The following is a 16,600-nucleotide window of genomic DNA, read 5'->3' on the forward strand; positions in this document are numbered from 1 at the left end:
TGGATAATTTTATAATATAGTATCAAAATTTTTATAACCAAAAGATTTATAATTTGTTTTTTTTACTATTCTCAAAGAAAATATATAATATATGTAGAAGACAAAAAACTTCTATACATAATTCATATTTTAAACTAAAAAACAGTTATTTTTATTTAAAACATATTAAACATATAGTTATTTATATAATTTTTTAGAGTAAATGTGCTTTCCTGTCTTTAACTCCCTAATAAATATAAAAATCCAAATCGGTCCATATCTTCTTGAATATATGTACGTTTCAGTTTTAAATAAGTCACTTGTTGATGTGTCAGTAATTTGTCCCTATAATAATGAAAAAGATGACCAAGCAAGTGACTAACACGTCAGCAAGTGACCTCTTTAAAATTGGTTGCAGGAATTAAAACGTACATATATCAAAGTAGATAGGGACCAATTTAAATCTTTATATTTATTAAGAAGTGTAAAATCCATCAAACAAATGGTTAAAGACCGGAAAAAATATTTACTCTAAAAAATTATATAACCAAAACATTCTTGGAAGACGATGATATTATCAACATGAAGCTAAATCGGGGGAAATTAAAGTTTGTAGTGTTTAGCCTATAGTCTGCATGGTACATAAGATGAAGATGATGGAAGCAAGCTAGGCAATGCGTAATATCTATGTTTTGAGATATTTATTTTCGCCTAAGCTATTGAGTAGTGCTGGAATTAAGTCCTATCAACAATGCAACTTGAGTATTAGCTGGAGCTAGTGGAGGCTAGCTTGCATTATATTGCTTCCCAAATACAAGTAGCACCATAATATCTAACGTTATTTGGATATCTAAAATTACATGTTTTTCTAAAAAATTAGACTTGATTCTGTTCATTTTTCTTTTTTTTTTCTTTTCTTTGAAATATTCAGTCACAAAAAAAAAGATTACTGTAAAAATAATTTTCATAACTATGTATATATAGTAGTAGGACCATTCTTCAATGTACTCATCTCCCTGAAATTAATGCCAACATGACTTTATTATATATGGGTCATCTATCTTATCCTTTGTGACTCATTACAATACAAGAAAAAATGAATTTTCACTATTATTATTCCATTTCACTGATATTATTATTCATAGTTGGATTCTGGGACCATAGAGGTGAAGCTAAAGGGGACATTTTATGCTGGATGTAGCACTTTCTGAAGTCATAGCTATGAAACTTTGAAAAAGAGCATCTATCTGTTTGGTAAAAGTCTTTGTAAAGAGCATCCATCTATGATGATATCTCTTAATGAGTTAATTGGGACCATTAGCAGTGGTGTGATACTGATACTCATGATACTGAGATACCCATTATTATCTAATCCATTCCATGGAATTGATACTTACTAGATAATAAACTGTCACTACATTCCATTAAATCAAATATCCAATGTACGTTTTATGCCATAAAACGTGTGCATTAGATTATACCTGCAAGTTGTTCTTCAATGTTTATTAGGTTATTGCATTCCCATTGACTTTCTTAATTTGTACACACTTTTTTGTGTGTGACAAATTTATACATAGGATGTCCGCGAATCGAATCAGATCGGATATAGCTGAAAATTCGATCTGATCCGCACAATTTTTATTGGAATGGATCGGATATGATATCCGCACTTTTTAGTGCCGAATCCGATCCGATCTGCAAATGTGCTAATCGGATCGGATATCGGATATATTCGCATAATTAAACCTTCTCTTTTTAATTATATTTTTATGTAAAAAAATTCAATAAAAATATTTCTTTCATACTTTTAAACTTATTTATTTCTAAAATATTTTTAATCAAACTATTTCTAAATAACAAAAATAAAATAATACAATATATGAATAATAATTACTAACTAAAAGATACAAACAAGTAAATATAATACCATACATATATATATAATTATTATTGTGCATATCTACGGATCTGCGGATCGGATACGTAGATGTAGAGTAGATATCCGCGATCCGATTCGCAAAAGGTGCAGATCCGATCTGATCAATTTACATATCGAATCATATCCGCAATTTTTTTTATCGAATACAGATATTTACTGCGGATATGTGGATGCGATCCGATCGATGAACACCTTTATTTATACACTCTAACACAGTCAAACCGTAGATGGCAATTTCAAAAATTAGGATATTTTTCAAAAATAATTTAAAAATCTAATATGAATTCAATATGATAGACAAATTTATTATTGTATTTACGATCTACTTAAATTTTAAAATTTTTTTTATTAAATATAATTATTGTTATTTGTGTTTATTAAAAATTATTTTTAGTTTGATTTACTGAACTATGTGGTTATATAGCGAGTGGTAGTATTTGTAATACAATAAACTTAGGAAAATTAAAGTAACTATAGATTCTTATTTTTATTTTTTGTTTGGTCTGCGGAGATTTTTTTTATTTTTGGGTATACGGTAGTGGAGATTCTTATTCGTTTGAAAAGATATTTCATCTCATATATATATATATATATATATATATATATTTTTTAAGAGGAGGGTTACAAAAATCATTTTAGACCAATCCAAAGCCATTCGGACCCAATGTTGTGGGCTTTCATTTTGGTGTCATTCACCTTGTGAGCTTCGGGATTTTGAATTTCAGGGCCCATGGCCCAAGGTTAGAGAAACAGAAAAAGATTTTCATGAAATATATAAATATCTTGACCAAATTAAATTGATTTAGTAGTTATTTTATTAGTTTACTTAACAAATATTTGAGATTTAAATGCAATGATGGAGGAATTTAATTTTTATAAAAATACTTTGGCAAATTTCTTTTTTTTTTTTAATCTCCGAATTTGTTTTCAACAAAATACTACTCCACCATAATAGTGAAAATCACCATGAAGCACCATAATGTGCAAATTGGGTGTTAGTAGTTTACATAAAAATAAAAAATTAGGAAAAAAGACGAATTATATTTATTTTGGAACTGAAGTAATAATAATAAGTAGCAAGATGCTGAGAAAGTAACAGGAAGAAGAAGAAGCATAAGGTGAAAAAACTAAAAGGGTGAGGCAAATGAAGATGTTGTGGTTGAAGTAATTGAATAGTAAAAAGTAAAAGTCACATGCATTGACCTAACTAGAAGCAAGTAACATGAATGATCAGAGTGTTTTCACGCTCAATGAAGTTACAGTGCCTAGATAGCTAGTTAGAGGGTGGGGAAACATCTAAGTATCAAAGACAACAGTTACAAAACACTACGCACTCTACGCTGGACACTGTTCTTTTCTACTCTATTCAACAGAATTGCAACCACACACGAACGCACACGCACGGTCACCGTCGCCAATTGAATCCTTCACACGTGACCCTAACTTTTGGGCTTTCTCTGTGGGCCCCAACCCCCTTGTTTCTTTCGCTCTTTTTTACCCTTTTACCCTTCTTCTGTCTCCCCCTTTCCCTTCCCCTCACGAGCAACTCACGTGCACTCCACCTTACCTGCACCTTCTCCTTGTCCTTATGATCATTATTCAGAGAATTTATTTCTAAATTTTTAATATTTTTTGGTGACTGGCTGTTTTTTCATTTATTTTCCTGAGAATGCATGTGTATTATTAGAACTAAAATGATTAGATTGAATAAATTAATAGATATTGGAGTTTTCTTTTCTACCATTTGGTTCACTAATCTAATAACGCGACCATAACCTAATCATGACCTTATCCCTTGTCAACTTCATGATTGCACTCCCACCATTTTCTATCTCAACTTATCAGCAACACTAATTTCGTTAATTTAATCAATTACAAAAAAACAAATTGCAGCAAGTTGCTTTACTAATAATCAGTTTTGTGAGGGAAAAAATGTTCAATTCAGCAAAATTAAAAACTAGAAATGACTAATATACGTTTCGTCCATTATAACTCAGTTCAATTATTTTTATAAATCAGTTTATTTTGTCACGTTTGGATAACACTCAAAAAAAACGAGTTATATATTATCGACAAAATTACTCAGAAAATATCGGAACATTTGAAAAATTTTCCAACATATATATTGTAACTTTTTTATATTTGGATTTTTCTTTTTACGAGCATAAAATAATACGTCATTATCTTCTTTCTTTTTTAGTTTTTTAAAACATATTCCAATACTAAATATAGGAAGATCTATCCAGTTATTCTATATCAATAGATAAATAAACCTTGATAGCATAGACCAATTTAAGAGGGCAAGTAGGTGCTATGACTTTCTCCCCCTTTCCCTCCAGAAAATTTAGGAAGTCTCTCATATAATATAGGATTTGTAGATTTTAATAAAATTCTTTTCAATCCAATAAATAATTAGTGGTCTGACATTTTCACTCTCTAAGCATGAGTTCAAATCATAAATGATAAAACATAAAAATATGACTAACTAATAATAATAGCAGCTTTAATTTTTCCATTTGCTATTCATGCTAGTTCCTCCTGTACATTATTTTCACAAAGTATACTTTATTTTTAGTTTATTATGTTAAATATGCAACATTAATAAAAAGAAAATATGAGGTAGACGATTAGCGGTAGCAATAGAGTGGGGAGGAGCTGGTTTTATTTTACATCTTATAACAGTTGCGTTTTATAATAATCCGCATAAAATTTATCTCGTTTTTACTTATATAAATAATAAAAAATTTAACTTTAATAGTTTTTAAGAGTATCCGCTCTTATGAATTATTTTATATATATTATATATGATGGAAACTCGGGTGCAGTTGACTTTATGTGAAGTTGATAGTTGAGAGTCGTAAAATAAAAATTTAGTCAAATCATTTAACAGCTCTCTTCTATTACCTTTACGTAAAGTCAACTGCACCTGAATTTCCACCATTATATATATACCGGAAGAAATAGATATTACTTAAATCTACTTAAAATGCTGTTCTACTAAATTTCGTTTCATACTTACTCGCTCCGAATGAATAAGGATAAAATAAATATCCACGTATTTAGATAGTGTTGTTATCCCTATAAATAATTGAGGTTGATTAATTAGCAGCTAATTAAGCTAATAAGTAATAAGTAGAGTGTATGAAAAGTGACGCAGGGGTGATGGTATGAGAATTATTAAGGAGAAGGTTGATAAGAAAAGGGTGAGTGAGAAGAAAGAGATGGTCATAGACTAGTCTAGTCTGGTAGGAGGATTAGGTATGATCCACTAACAACAAACAACAATTGATGAGCCTTTGATGCTATAGAATGGATGGAGTAGAGCCTAGGGAGGAAAAACAATAAGTAATTAGGAATGAAAACTTCATTTCACATATGAAAGAGAAAGAGAAATACTATTTTTTTCCCTAAAAAAAAAAAGAAAATTCAACACCGTACGGATAGAATATAACACGGCTTAATGATATATCAAGTAAATATATAATTTAGAATTATTCAAAATTTAAGTTATTTTCATATATTTTTTTTATTTTTTATTAAAAGTTTTGGTTAAATTTGGGAGAATAAATTATTTGAAAAATTGCAATTTAACATGTAATTAATCAAGTTAGATTAAACTAGTAAAATTGTTAATGAAATGTTTTAAATTAAATGTTGGTTGGTTAATTAGAAGAACATTATAATTTTTTCATAGGTAACTGTTTTTTCAGGTAAAATCTTTTCAAATAGTACGTGTTTTGAAAATTTTAATTTACTACTTTACTCTATTTAAAATAAGTAAATAACTATCGTTTATAATATTTTATTTTTTATATAAATGTGAATAAGTGTATATAATCATTGTTATTAATTATTCTCTTAAACTTATTCTTTTTTATTTGATAGTAAATTAAAGCTAAGTTATTAGTAAAAGAAATTTAGTTAGATTATTGCCAAATTATTTTGGATAGAAGAGATTAGAGATCTACAATTAAAATACGAGTTCAATGAGCTAATGATTTATTTATACAATGTATACAATGAGCTATATAAGTTACAAAATGAACATCATCTGTAATATTCAGAATAGCCACCTAGATAATATGAATAATAAACATCTCATGTCGTAATACCACTCATCCCAAAAGATTAAGCTGATTTTGTGATTTACCAAGCTTTTCAGATCTAAAGTTCTAATACCATGTCATGATACCACTCATCCCGGAGGTTTACGCTAATAAAAAAATATAACACTAATTATTATATCTCTAATATTCTCTAAACTTCTATTATAAGAATTGTACAAATATTTTATTGGCTTCCTGTATTTTCCCTTAAAATATTCACCATCAAAATTGAAATGATAATTAATTAGTAACTCCGTGCAAGTTTACTTTTGCTTAAAGAGTCATGGTAAAAGAAAAAATAGAAGAGTACTAAAGATAATTAAGTAGTGTTGCATTTTGAAGAGATTTCGTTAGAATATTTATAGAAGTAATGATGAAATGAATGAAAGTGGATGAGGTTTATAGTGTCATGGTCAGCACCCGGCAAAGCCACTTATAATGCCGCTTTCTTGTCTCCTAACCCCTCCATTCCCTGTTTCCTTCTGTCCCCTTCCTACTCTTCTTTTCTTTTTCTGCCCTTTGTTTTCACCCACTTAATTAATTCCCTTCCTTTCCTTTTTCCTCCATTAACCTATTTTTAATCACCTTTGACTCCTTCTAATCATGACCTGCTTGAAAACTAAATTCAATACAAACTGCGGTCGGTTTTGCAGGATGGTATTATTTAGGCCTTGTAATTATCCCTTTTTTTTATTTTCTTGCTTCCACTTATTGTGCCGTGAAGGTTAATGATGCTATATGCTTAGTTGCTTACTCTACTTAATCTATTATTATTATTATTATTATTATTATTATTATTATTAGGCATTAGAGGTCGGTATGAATAGACTTTTAAAAAAATACTTATGTTTTAAAAATAAATTTTTAATTAAAAATATTTTACATTTGAATATATTTTAAAAAAATATTCAAGTGCTAATTTTTTTTATATTTTCTAAGTAAAATATATTAATTTTTAAAAAAGTAAATAATTTATTTTTTATTAAAAATATTTAAAAAAAATATTTCGACACATTTAAAATTCAATAAAAAAACTTTATTTTTTAAAAAATTATTTTTTTATCCTCTTAATTAATTGCCTTACATTTTTATACATTGAAAATTCCATATTTAACTACTTAATGTATACAAAAATGAAAATGATCATTGATTAATATATAATATAAGATGCAAAGTTAAGATTCAGAATCTTTTAAGTTTAACAGATGACAAAGATAGAATAAGTCTTTTGTAATATAACTAAGTCTACTGAAGTCTGTTGATGTTTTATTTTGCTTTATAGTTATATTGAGTCTTTTTGTTAGTGAATTATAAGAATTTCAGTTCTTGGTTGTATTTGGTTATGAGACGTTTGTTTTTATGTTGTTTGTGGTGTTTTGTTAGCCTTATATTTTGTGAGTTTATGTTCTAATTGTTCTTCTTGTATGAGTTTTTGTTTTATTATTTTGATTCAATCCTTCTGAATTAAATATTACATATATCTCCAAATTTAACCAATAATTTATGGATTTTTATCTCAAAAAATTGACTAGAACAGTAAAATAAAATTTATAAACTTTTTTTTGTTGTCTATTATAAAAGAGTTGTACTTCACCCCATTTTAAACAATAGAATTCGAAATTTTATAAAATAATTTTTTTACTCGTTTCTCGTCATGTAATCCCAATTTTCAAATTATAGTATGAATATTCTACAACTCAATAAAAGTCGTAGAATGTTTTATAAAGATACTCAATGGATATTTATTAGTAAATTTTATTCTTTTTTGCATTTTTATTAATCATTTCTCTATAGTACACAAAAATTAAAAAATTATATTTCACTAGCCATTATGAGTGGCAGTGTGCCACTTTGATAAATATTTAAAATTTTGTTTGTATTTATATATATCATATTCATTCTTAAATCGAATTAATTGAATTCAATTTATAACATTGATTTAGCATGTAAATAAATCGAATCAATTAGATTCAATTTACTTAAAATACTACAAACTGTTACTAAATCAAAATAAACTGTTTCGAATTACCTAAAACAACTCTCCTCTTTAATAAATCGAATTTTACTATAACCAAATCGAATCTAATTATATAGAATAAATGTAAATCGAATACATAATTTCATTCTCTACATGTAAGTTTTTACCTTCTAGAAGGCCATTTGATTTGTTTATGTGAATTAAATGTATCTAAATTTATTTTAATGTATAAAAAAAATAAACTTCAATTAGTTTAAAACAAAGAATATAAAATAGTATTGATCTCTCTTATATCTTAATGACATATATTAAAATTATAAATTAAAAATTTGTATTAAAATTACAAAAAAAAAATAAATTTTTATACATTTATTTTATATTTATTAAAAAAATTAAAACTTTTTATTAATAATAAACTCATTATACGTTCCAAGAAGACTAGAAACACATCTTAACAAAACCGAATAAAATATGGAAGATATAATTTGAGGGGAAGGTGTGAATAGGATCGGGGGTCTCCTGTGATATGCAGTAGTAATGATGGCATTCAAATATGTCAGTAAACTGTCTGATATCTGCTCTAACTGCTTCCCTTGCCAGCCAGGCAGCCATTGCTGCTGCCTTTGCTCCATGTTCATGCTCATGCTCCTCCCCACCACCCACCAGGCCCCTCCCTCTTCTTGCTGTGCACACATTGTCATTCTTGTTACTACTTACTACTCTCGTGTCTTTCATCATCACCATCATATCCTTTATCAGAACAAACAAAGATATCCCACCTGCACTGCTACCTCATTAATATTTTATGCTATCTATATCTATTATCAGTTTGCTACCAAATCATATTTTTAACCCTTTCTTTCTTCTTTTTCCCCAAACCTACTAATTCCGCTTTCTATTGTCCTCCCTAATTAATGATCCATGCAAAATAATTATTACTACATGCTTCCTTTAAAAACTGGTAGTTGTAATTAATGATATTACTTAAGGAGAAGTACGATTTTGGATCTTGGAAAGAAAAAAAATATCACTCTAAAATGGTAAAGTTTGATCATTGTAATTAATCTCAACTTAGATTAAGATATTTTAATCTAATTGTGTATTATTCTCATCTTTTATTCCTTTATACTGGAAAATTAGACTAATTTTTTATATAAAAAATATTAGTATTTTTGTTAGAAATAAAAGTATTTAGTGTAATTACAGATAAGTGAATTTTTTAGGTAAGAAGTCAACACGTGAGGACGTGTTAGACACGTGGCAATATTCTAGCCAACACGTGGCAACATTTTAGCCAACATTTGAGAGGTTTAGTGTAATATGTGGGGATGTGTTGAATAATTTTCATAATACTATAATACATTTCAAATATCAATATTCAATCAAAACACTATTTTTTATATTAAAAATAATTTCTAAAAAAATTAATTTTAAATTTTTTGCTGTGTGATTTACACCCTCATACAAAATAAAAGAAGTTTACATTGAAAAAAAATCTACTTTGATGTTAACTCAATTATCATTAAATAACATACAATCTCGTTAAATAACTAATAAAAATTTAGTTAATAATAAATTAATAAATATTTTTAAATTATATTTTATATTAATTAATTATTATTAATTAATAATTATTAAAATTTTATTTTTAAAAATATAAAATTAAAACGTATTAATTATTTAAAATTAACTATTTAAGAATTATTTATCTGTATTTTTTTAATAACATATGATTCCACTCTCTCTTCTGGTCTATGTTTTTTCCAATATTAAAATTTGGTGTGCGAAAAATGTACTTGTTATGACAGAAAAATAATATTAAATAATCCATTTCAAAAATAAAAATTCCAATAATGCATTCTTAGACACATATAAATGAATTAAAGGATAAGTTCAACCATATTTTTTTAAATTTAAATAAAAAATCTATGATAAATGTCCACTGACACTTGACTAAAAATAAAGTTGGAATTTACTCTAGTCAAAACCTGGTCAGTAATGTATGGTTAAGCATTAGCTAACACTTAACAGAAGCAAAGTAAGGGGCAAATGGGACATTTAGGAGTTGCATTTCCGTTCCAAACCCAACCTGGTTTGACAAAACCAAAACGGCGGAACCAGAAACCGTCGCTGTTGCCTTTGGGTCTACCAACACATTTGACATTACCCATTTTCTTTTTCATTTTTTATTAGTATTCTTTTTTGAAAGAAAAAACAGTAAAAAATTATATATAATTATATTCATATAAATATAAAATTATTAAATAATTTAATATATTTAATTAATTATTATCTAATAATTTTTAACTATTAATTTTATACAAAAAAAATTACACATGAATTTTGACTAAAATAAAAGGAAAAGAGAGCATGAGAATCATAATTCATAGCATCTGTTTTCAGCGACAAGATATTTAATTTCCTGTCCCCCGCAATGTCAAGAAACCAACGGTCTCGATCTCTCCGTGATACACGATCAGAGCCGTCCAACGCCATTCCACATTACTCAATAAATCACCCACATCGCCTTTTGCGACTTTATCATATTCCGGTTTTGCCCCTACACCGTCCCCCCTCGCGTTTCGTTTTTGTTATGGTTTTTATGTCTTAACGGCACCTCCTTTATTCTTTTCATTCATTCCCGTTTTCAACACAGTTTCTCTCATCTTGTTGCTTTCTTCTTAATGGAAGGACCTTAAACCTCTCTCTCTCTCTCTCTCTCTCTCTCTCTCTCTGTTCTTCGCACTGTGTTTGTTACTTCTCTCTGCATTTCGCCGAAAAGTTGCATAGTACAAGAACTGGTTTCCTTCGGCGTTTGATCTGCAACCAAACCTTGTTTCGTTTCGTTAGGTGCGCGCTTCAAATCTTCCCTTTCCTACTCTAACAGCTCCATTGTGTGTGTGATTTTTTTGAGAAAAAAAAAAAAGAAATCGGTGTTTCTATTCAGCTGTTTTTCCTGAGCTAACACTAGGGCCTTGTTTTTGGGTGATGATTCGGTGTGGGCGCGGATCTATTGAGCTGACGCTGCGCCTTCTGTTCTTTCTATTTTGTTTTGGGGAGAATAATAGAAGGGGGAAAATGTTTGGTAGTGTTTTAGTTTCGCATGAAAAATCCGCATATTTGTTTAAAACTGTCATGGATATTTTGATTATTAGCCATTTTGGAATGTGAAATAAGCTTAATTTAAGCATGCTAGTCAAATGTTTTGTTTCTGAAAGCGATTTACTTTACTTTTAGGGTGCTCTGCTGCATTGTCTTATGGTTAATTGATGTTTAAATTGCTTACTAATCGTGTGATTATTGTGATATTGTTTAATAGGGCGTGTTTTTTTTTTTTTTGGTTGATTTTGTTAATAGCATATAAGGTTTCTATTTCTGGCAATATGTGAATTGATTTTGTGGCTTTGCATTTTCTGTCTATATCTGTTTGTGTGGCAGCTTGATTGTGTCTCTGGACTCTGATGTCTCCGCGGGCGCTGGCTCTGGTTTCAGAGGACGAAGGGCAGAGCAAAGTCTCGACGGTAGCTTCTGCATCTTCACAATCCCTGGACTGTTTCTCCCAAAGTGGGGGTGGAGGATTGAAAGAGCGAAATTACCTTGGGTTGTCTGATTGCTCATCAGTGGACAGCTCCAATTCTGCTGTCCCAAGCTTGTCTGATGAGAAGAAGGGCAACCTGAATTTGAAGGCTACTGAATTGAGGCTGGGACTCCCTGGATCCCAGTCACCTGAACGGCATCCGGATGTAGATGTGTTCTCTTTGAGCTCATCGAAGCCCGATGAGAAGCCGTTGTTCCCTTTGCTTCCAATGAAAGATGGTATCTGCTCGTTGTCCCAGAAGAATGTTGCTGTGTTGGGAAACAAAAGGGGTTTTGCTGATACCATAGATGGATTTTCTCAGGTGAGAAATTCTCCTGGTAAAAGAGTATTTACTGCTGATTATGAATCTGACTCATCACTACATATTTGATGCAGGGGAAGTTTGCTGGTAATACAGCAATAAGTGCAATGTTATCACCTAGATCTTCTGGTCTACAGCCTACTGCGACGAAGGAAATGCCAATGGTGTTACAAGAACAGCCATGTGCAGCTAATGGAACTGGTCTAAATAGCCATACGGGTCCTTCTGCCAGTGCCAGTGCCAGTGCCCCAGCTTCTAAGTAAGTAAAGCCTGCTGGATCATGGATATACAATTTGTGAAGAAACATGAAGTTGGATGAAGGCCTTAACAATTGATTTTTCATGTGTTTCTTGTTTATCTAATGTGGTAAGGTCTCATGTATTGCAGGGCGCAGGTCGTTGGTTGGCCTCCTATAAGATCATTTAGGAGAAATTCAATGGCAACCGCATCAAAGAACAATGATGAAGTGGATGGAAAACCTGGTTTGGCCGCACTCTTTGTGAAGGTCAGCATGGATGGTGCTCCCTATCTCAGGAAGGTGGATCTCAGAAGTTATGCATCCTATCAGGAACTATCTTCTGCCCTTGAGAAGATGTTCACTTGTTTTACCCTAGGTATGCTGTAGCAATTCAGGTTTATTTTATCTTAAAATTGCTTTCTATCATGTAATTTATTTTCAATTTTTTGCTGTTACTGTGTATTTTTACCTAAAATAAGCCTTTGGTACTTGTGTACAATATCAGGTCAGTGTGGCTCCCATGGATCTCCAGGAAGAGAAATGTTGAGTGAAAGCAAGCTGAGGGACCTTCTGCATGGTTCAGAGTATGTCCTCACTTACGAGGATAAAGATGGGGATTGGATGCTTGTAGGGGACGTACCTTGGGAGTAAGTCATATTTGAACCCTATATGCTTTGTCTATTTTTTTATATTTTCATTTTTATTTTTCAGACAATAGAGCAAGTGTACTGTAGTGCAAATGTATACTCTAGAAAGTCCTAATCATTATTAATCAGTGCGAATAGTTAATCAATTTCCAACTGCAAAATATTTGTCAATCCTCTTAGATTCTTAGTTACTAGTTTTAGCCTTTTAGGTACTTAAAACATAAGATTAAGTAGGCAATATATATGATTGCAACTTACCCCAAAAAGTAACCAGGAAATTGTCCTTCACTAAAACAGAAGTTTAATCTGCACTGGTTGTTTAGCATGCTACTCTGCATACAATAGTTCTTTCATAATCAAACATAAGAATATTTGTGCTAGATCGACCGGTTTTAATGTATTTTTATTATCAGCTATTAACTTTTTAATGTAGCAATTTGGTTTCCTTCTCTTCTGGTGGTTTAGCACTAGATTTTTGGTTAAAAGTGTTTGTGTGTGGTAGATACTTATTTAACTGTATCACATCACACTAAATATCTTGACCATGCCTACAAATTACAATTTGACTGTTGAAATGGTTGTTATGCGGGCGATAAGTATTTCTGCAAATTAAGTTGTCCATTCTTTTCAATACTGAATACCGAGAAAATGGACTATAGATTCATTGATTGATTGAGATTTTTGCTTTGCTCTTCTTTGCATCTTCACTAGTTTTAACCTACAAATTTACTTGTAGGATGTTCATAGACACTTGTAAAAGGCTGAAAATCATGAAGGGTTCTGATGCAATTGGTTTAGGTATGTATTGATTGTATTCTGTGATGATTTATTTCGAAGCAATTTTAATAGGGAAGAAACCTTGACTCTAAGTACCTCTATATTTGGAGAGCTGCTTAAGTAGACTTTCTGTTCTTTGCAGCTCCCAGGGCCATGGAGAAGTCCAAGAGCAGGTGTTAGATGCTGTATCCAGATGTTTGGAAGTGATGACTGCCGTTTTTTGTGAATTAAAAATGTTTAGTTCTGGATATCCTATGTTTCTAAGTCCATTAAGAGTTTGTGTTTATCTGTTTGTTATATTTGTTATCTTATGAGGCTACCTTGGTAGATTTAGTGTTTGTGGAATCTGTAATCATTATAGGAACCTGTCTTGGATGAATGGAATGCCTTTTACAGCTTAATTTACTCATCCCAATCTATCATTGACTAATCTTTTTCTTGTCCATTATTCTTTCGAAGGATAGATAGCATGTACTACATGAGTTTTTTTAAACGAACTAATACATTCATACCAAAAGCAAAAAAGTAACCCAACTAATGCACATTTAATTGTACAATCTGAAAAAAAAAAGGCGCACCTAAACATTTCTATACAATGTTTGTACTTTGTACAATATAAAATGGTTTTCGATTTAAATACCAACTTTCTTATTGGAAGATTAAATTGTTGATATCAAGCTATGTAAATATGGTCTGGCATCCTAAGGTTTAGCAAATTTTTTTAAAAAGGGTTTCTTATGTTCACATTCGTGTCTAGGCAACAACTAACGAACACAAATTTTTAATATTGGGTCAATGAGTTGCCCAACTGCTATTTTTGTTTTTGGGCCGGCATGGCCATGTATCTTTTTGAAGTCCATATCATAATAGCTGATTAATTATATATTGAATAACCCCGTCCAAACAAAAATAAAATTATATATTGAATATCCTGCTTGGTAGGAAATATGACTACATAGCTTATTCAGCTTTTATATTGTAATTAGTTCACTTTTATTTCGAACTATGATCCTAGTAAAGTAGTAATGGAGGCAATAGTCTTAGATTTGATGCACTCTTCTCTCTTAGCAATCTTTAATGCATCTTATTGTAATCGTACATGTATATAAACCTGCTTGTTACCTGTTTTTCTTTTTTACAAACAATGAAAGCATAAATTCAGACTCCAAAAAGAAGGGAAAAAAAACTGATTAATTGTTTCATTGCACTTCTTTTGACTTATCTCATCAGTATTGTTAAGTTTAATTAAACTTTATGGTTGTCATAACATACTTTATGAATTTTGTTAGTTTAAGCATTATGATGATGGGTTTTAATTATTCTCCCAGGTTAGTGCATGATTAATTATGAAGCAAGATAATTAAATATACACAAAAGACATTAATGGGGGTTTGTCATTTGCTCTAGATTCTATGTATTATACTAACGTTAATGTGAATTTAATCATGTTATGTTGAATGGCAACATGATGGCGTACCCATTGAAGGAAACAAGCTTTATATCAAGATAGCTTTTGGCATTAGTGCATCTAGCTTTTTAAGATACAGAATCATGAGGGAAGTTTGTGTTCAACTGGCACCGATCTAGTTCCATTTTCATGTTTCTTTTTTAGTCTATTTTCCAAGAACTTCAGCAATGGATTACAGGTTTCTCCAAAGTAAAAATGACCTCACTTTGTGTATTGTTTAGTCGAATGCATTTATTGTAAGATTAACTAATAAGCTTAGGTTAATGTTGTCTCCATATTACTTTTTATGTATATTTATATATAAGGCTCAACCTTATTAATTAGGAGAGACAATCAAAGTTCTTTAAGGTTTCATCTGGAAGGGGGACAGAAGATAAGAGATTGAGACCGAAAAACGAAAATTAAGAGATAAAAATTAAATTAAATTTTTGTATTATATATTTGATATAAAATATATTAAACTAAATTATTTTTATATTATGTTTGATTTAAGATAAATATAAAAATTGGGATAAATTTAGAATTTAAATAGTTAAAAAAAGATACTTTTGAGAAGTAATATTAAAATTTTAGTTTTCATCTTTAAAAATTTTAGTACTTTATATTTTCAGTTTCTGGAGATACTGAAGGTAATGAAATTTTGAATATCAAGACTGAAATATTCACTTTTATTTTTGAGTCTCAATCCCTTCATCTCAGTCTAAATATCTAAAAACAAACGCTACATAATAAGTTTGATTAATGATAATCGGATTCCTTATAATACGAACATTAATTACTACACAGCATTATTGGTTGAACCCACACAACGTTAAAATTCTTGCTTGTTATATATAGAAGTTTCAAGAGAATTATCACAGGCAAAGGTTTGTGTCTTTGATTTAAACTGAGTGGCCCCTTTTCACCTCTTGTCATATTAACAATCCAAAAACATAATCTTGAAAAAGCTAAATAATAGGAGATATAATCTTAGTAGAAAAGCAAAAGTGTTTTTTCTTAGGACTAATTAATAATTGTAGTTGTAATCATTACCTAATTAATTAGTGGAGGAAAGCTGTACTAGTGAGATTGGAAGTATCAATTATTGATTCATTGAAGTTTAGTGTCACTTGTTGCTTCTTTGAATATTCTTGGTTTCTTCCCAGTATGTGATATAAAGTTCAAATTTTATTTCTTCTTGTTATTCTTTAACCCCATTTTTAATAATGTAGCTCTAGTATGTGCACCACCACCACCTGGTAAAAAATATGAATAAAGAAAGGGGAAGAAAAAGAAAGAGTAGGCATCTTAATTCTTTATGCACATCATGGTGTCCAAACCTAGATAGAATTACCCAGCTTTATTGACATTGTTTGTAATAATAATATAAGAATATAGGTTTGGATCCAACCATTTTTCGAACTTGCATTAACATGAAATGCTTGTATATCAAATTGTCATTATTTTTAATCTTTTGGAAACATTAATGATTAACTAAACATATATCTAAGAACATTCACCCATTAGCATTATCAAATTAAAGCTAACCTGTTGTCTCTCTAGGTCTATCTGAATTATACCTAACATGAG

General features: G+C 29.9%; 1 protein-coding gene across 1 annotated transcript; it reads left to right on the plus strand.

Moving 5' to 3' along the window:
- The first annotated feature begins 10,536 nt into the window (after window positions 1-10,536).
- Window positions 10,537-13,964, plus strand: LOC112747383 (auxin-responsive protein IAA8-like). Its single transcript, XM_025795364.2, has 7 exons — window positions 10,537-10,852; window positions 11,441-11,901; window positions 11,976-12,160; window positions 12,289-12,515; window positions 12,645-12,786; window positions 13,523-13,584; window positions 13,706-13,964. Exons 2-7 carry the CDS (start codon window positions 11,464-11,466, stop codon window positions 13,741-13,743), a joined length of 1,092 nt encoding a protein of 363 aa, XP_025651149.1. The 5' UTR covers window positions 10,537-10,852; window positions 11,441-11,463; the 3' UTR covers window positions 13,744-13,964.
- Window positions 13,965-16,600: the final 2,636 nt, after the last annotated feature.

Source organism: Arachis hypogaea, chromosome 15, assembly GCF_003086295.3.
Source record: "Arachis hypogaea cultivar Tifrunner chromosome 15, arahy.Tifrunner.gnm2.J5K5, whole genome shotgun sequence".
Taxonomy (NCBI): Eukaryota; Viridiplantae; Streptophyta; class Magnoliopsida; order Fabales; family Fabaceae; genus Arachis; species Arachis hypogaea.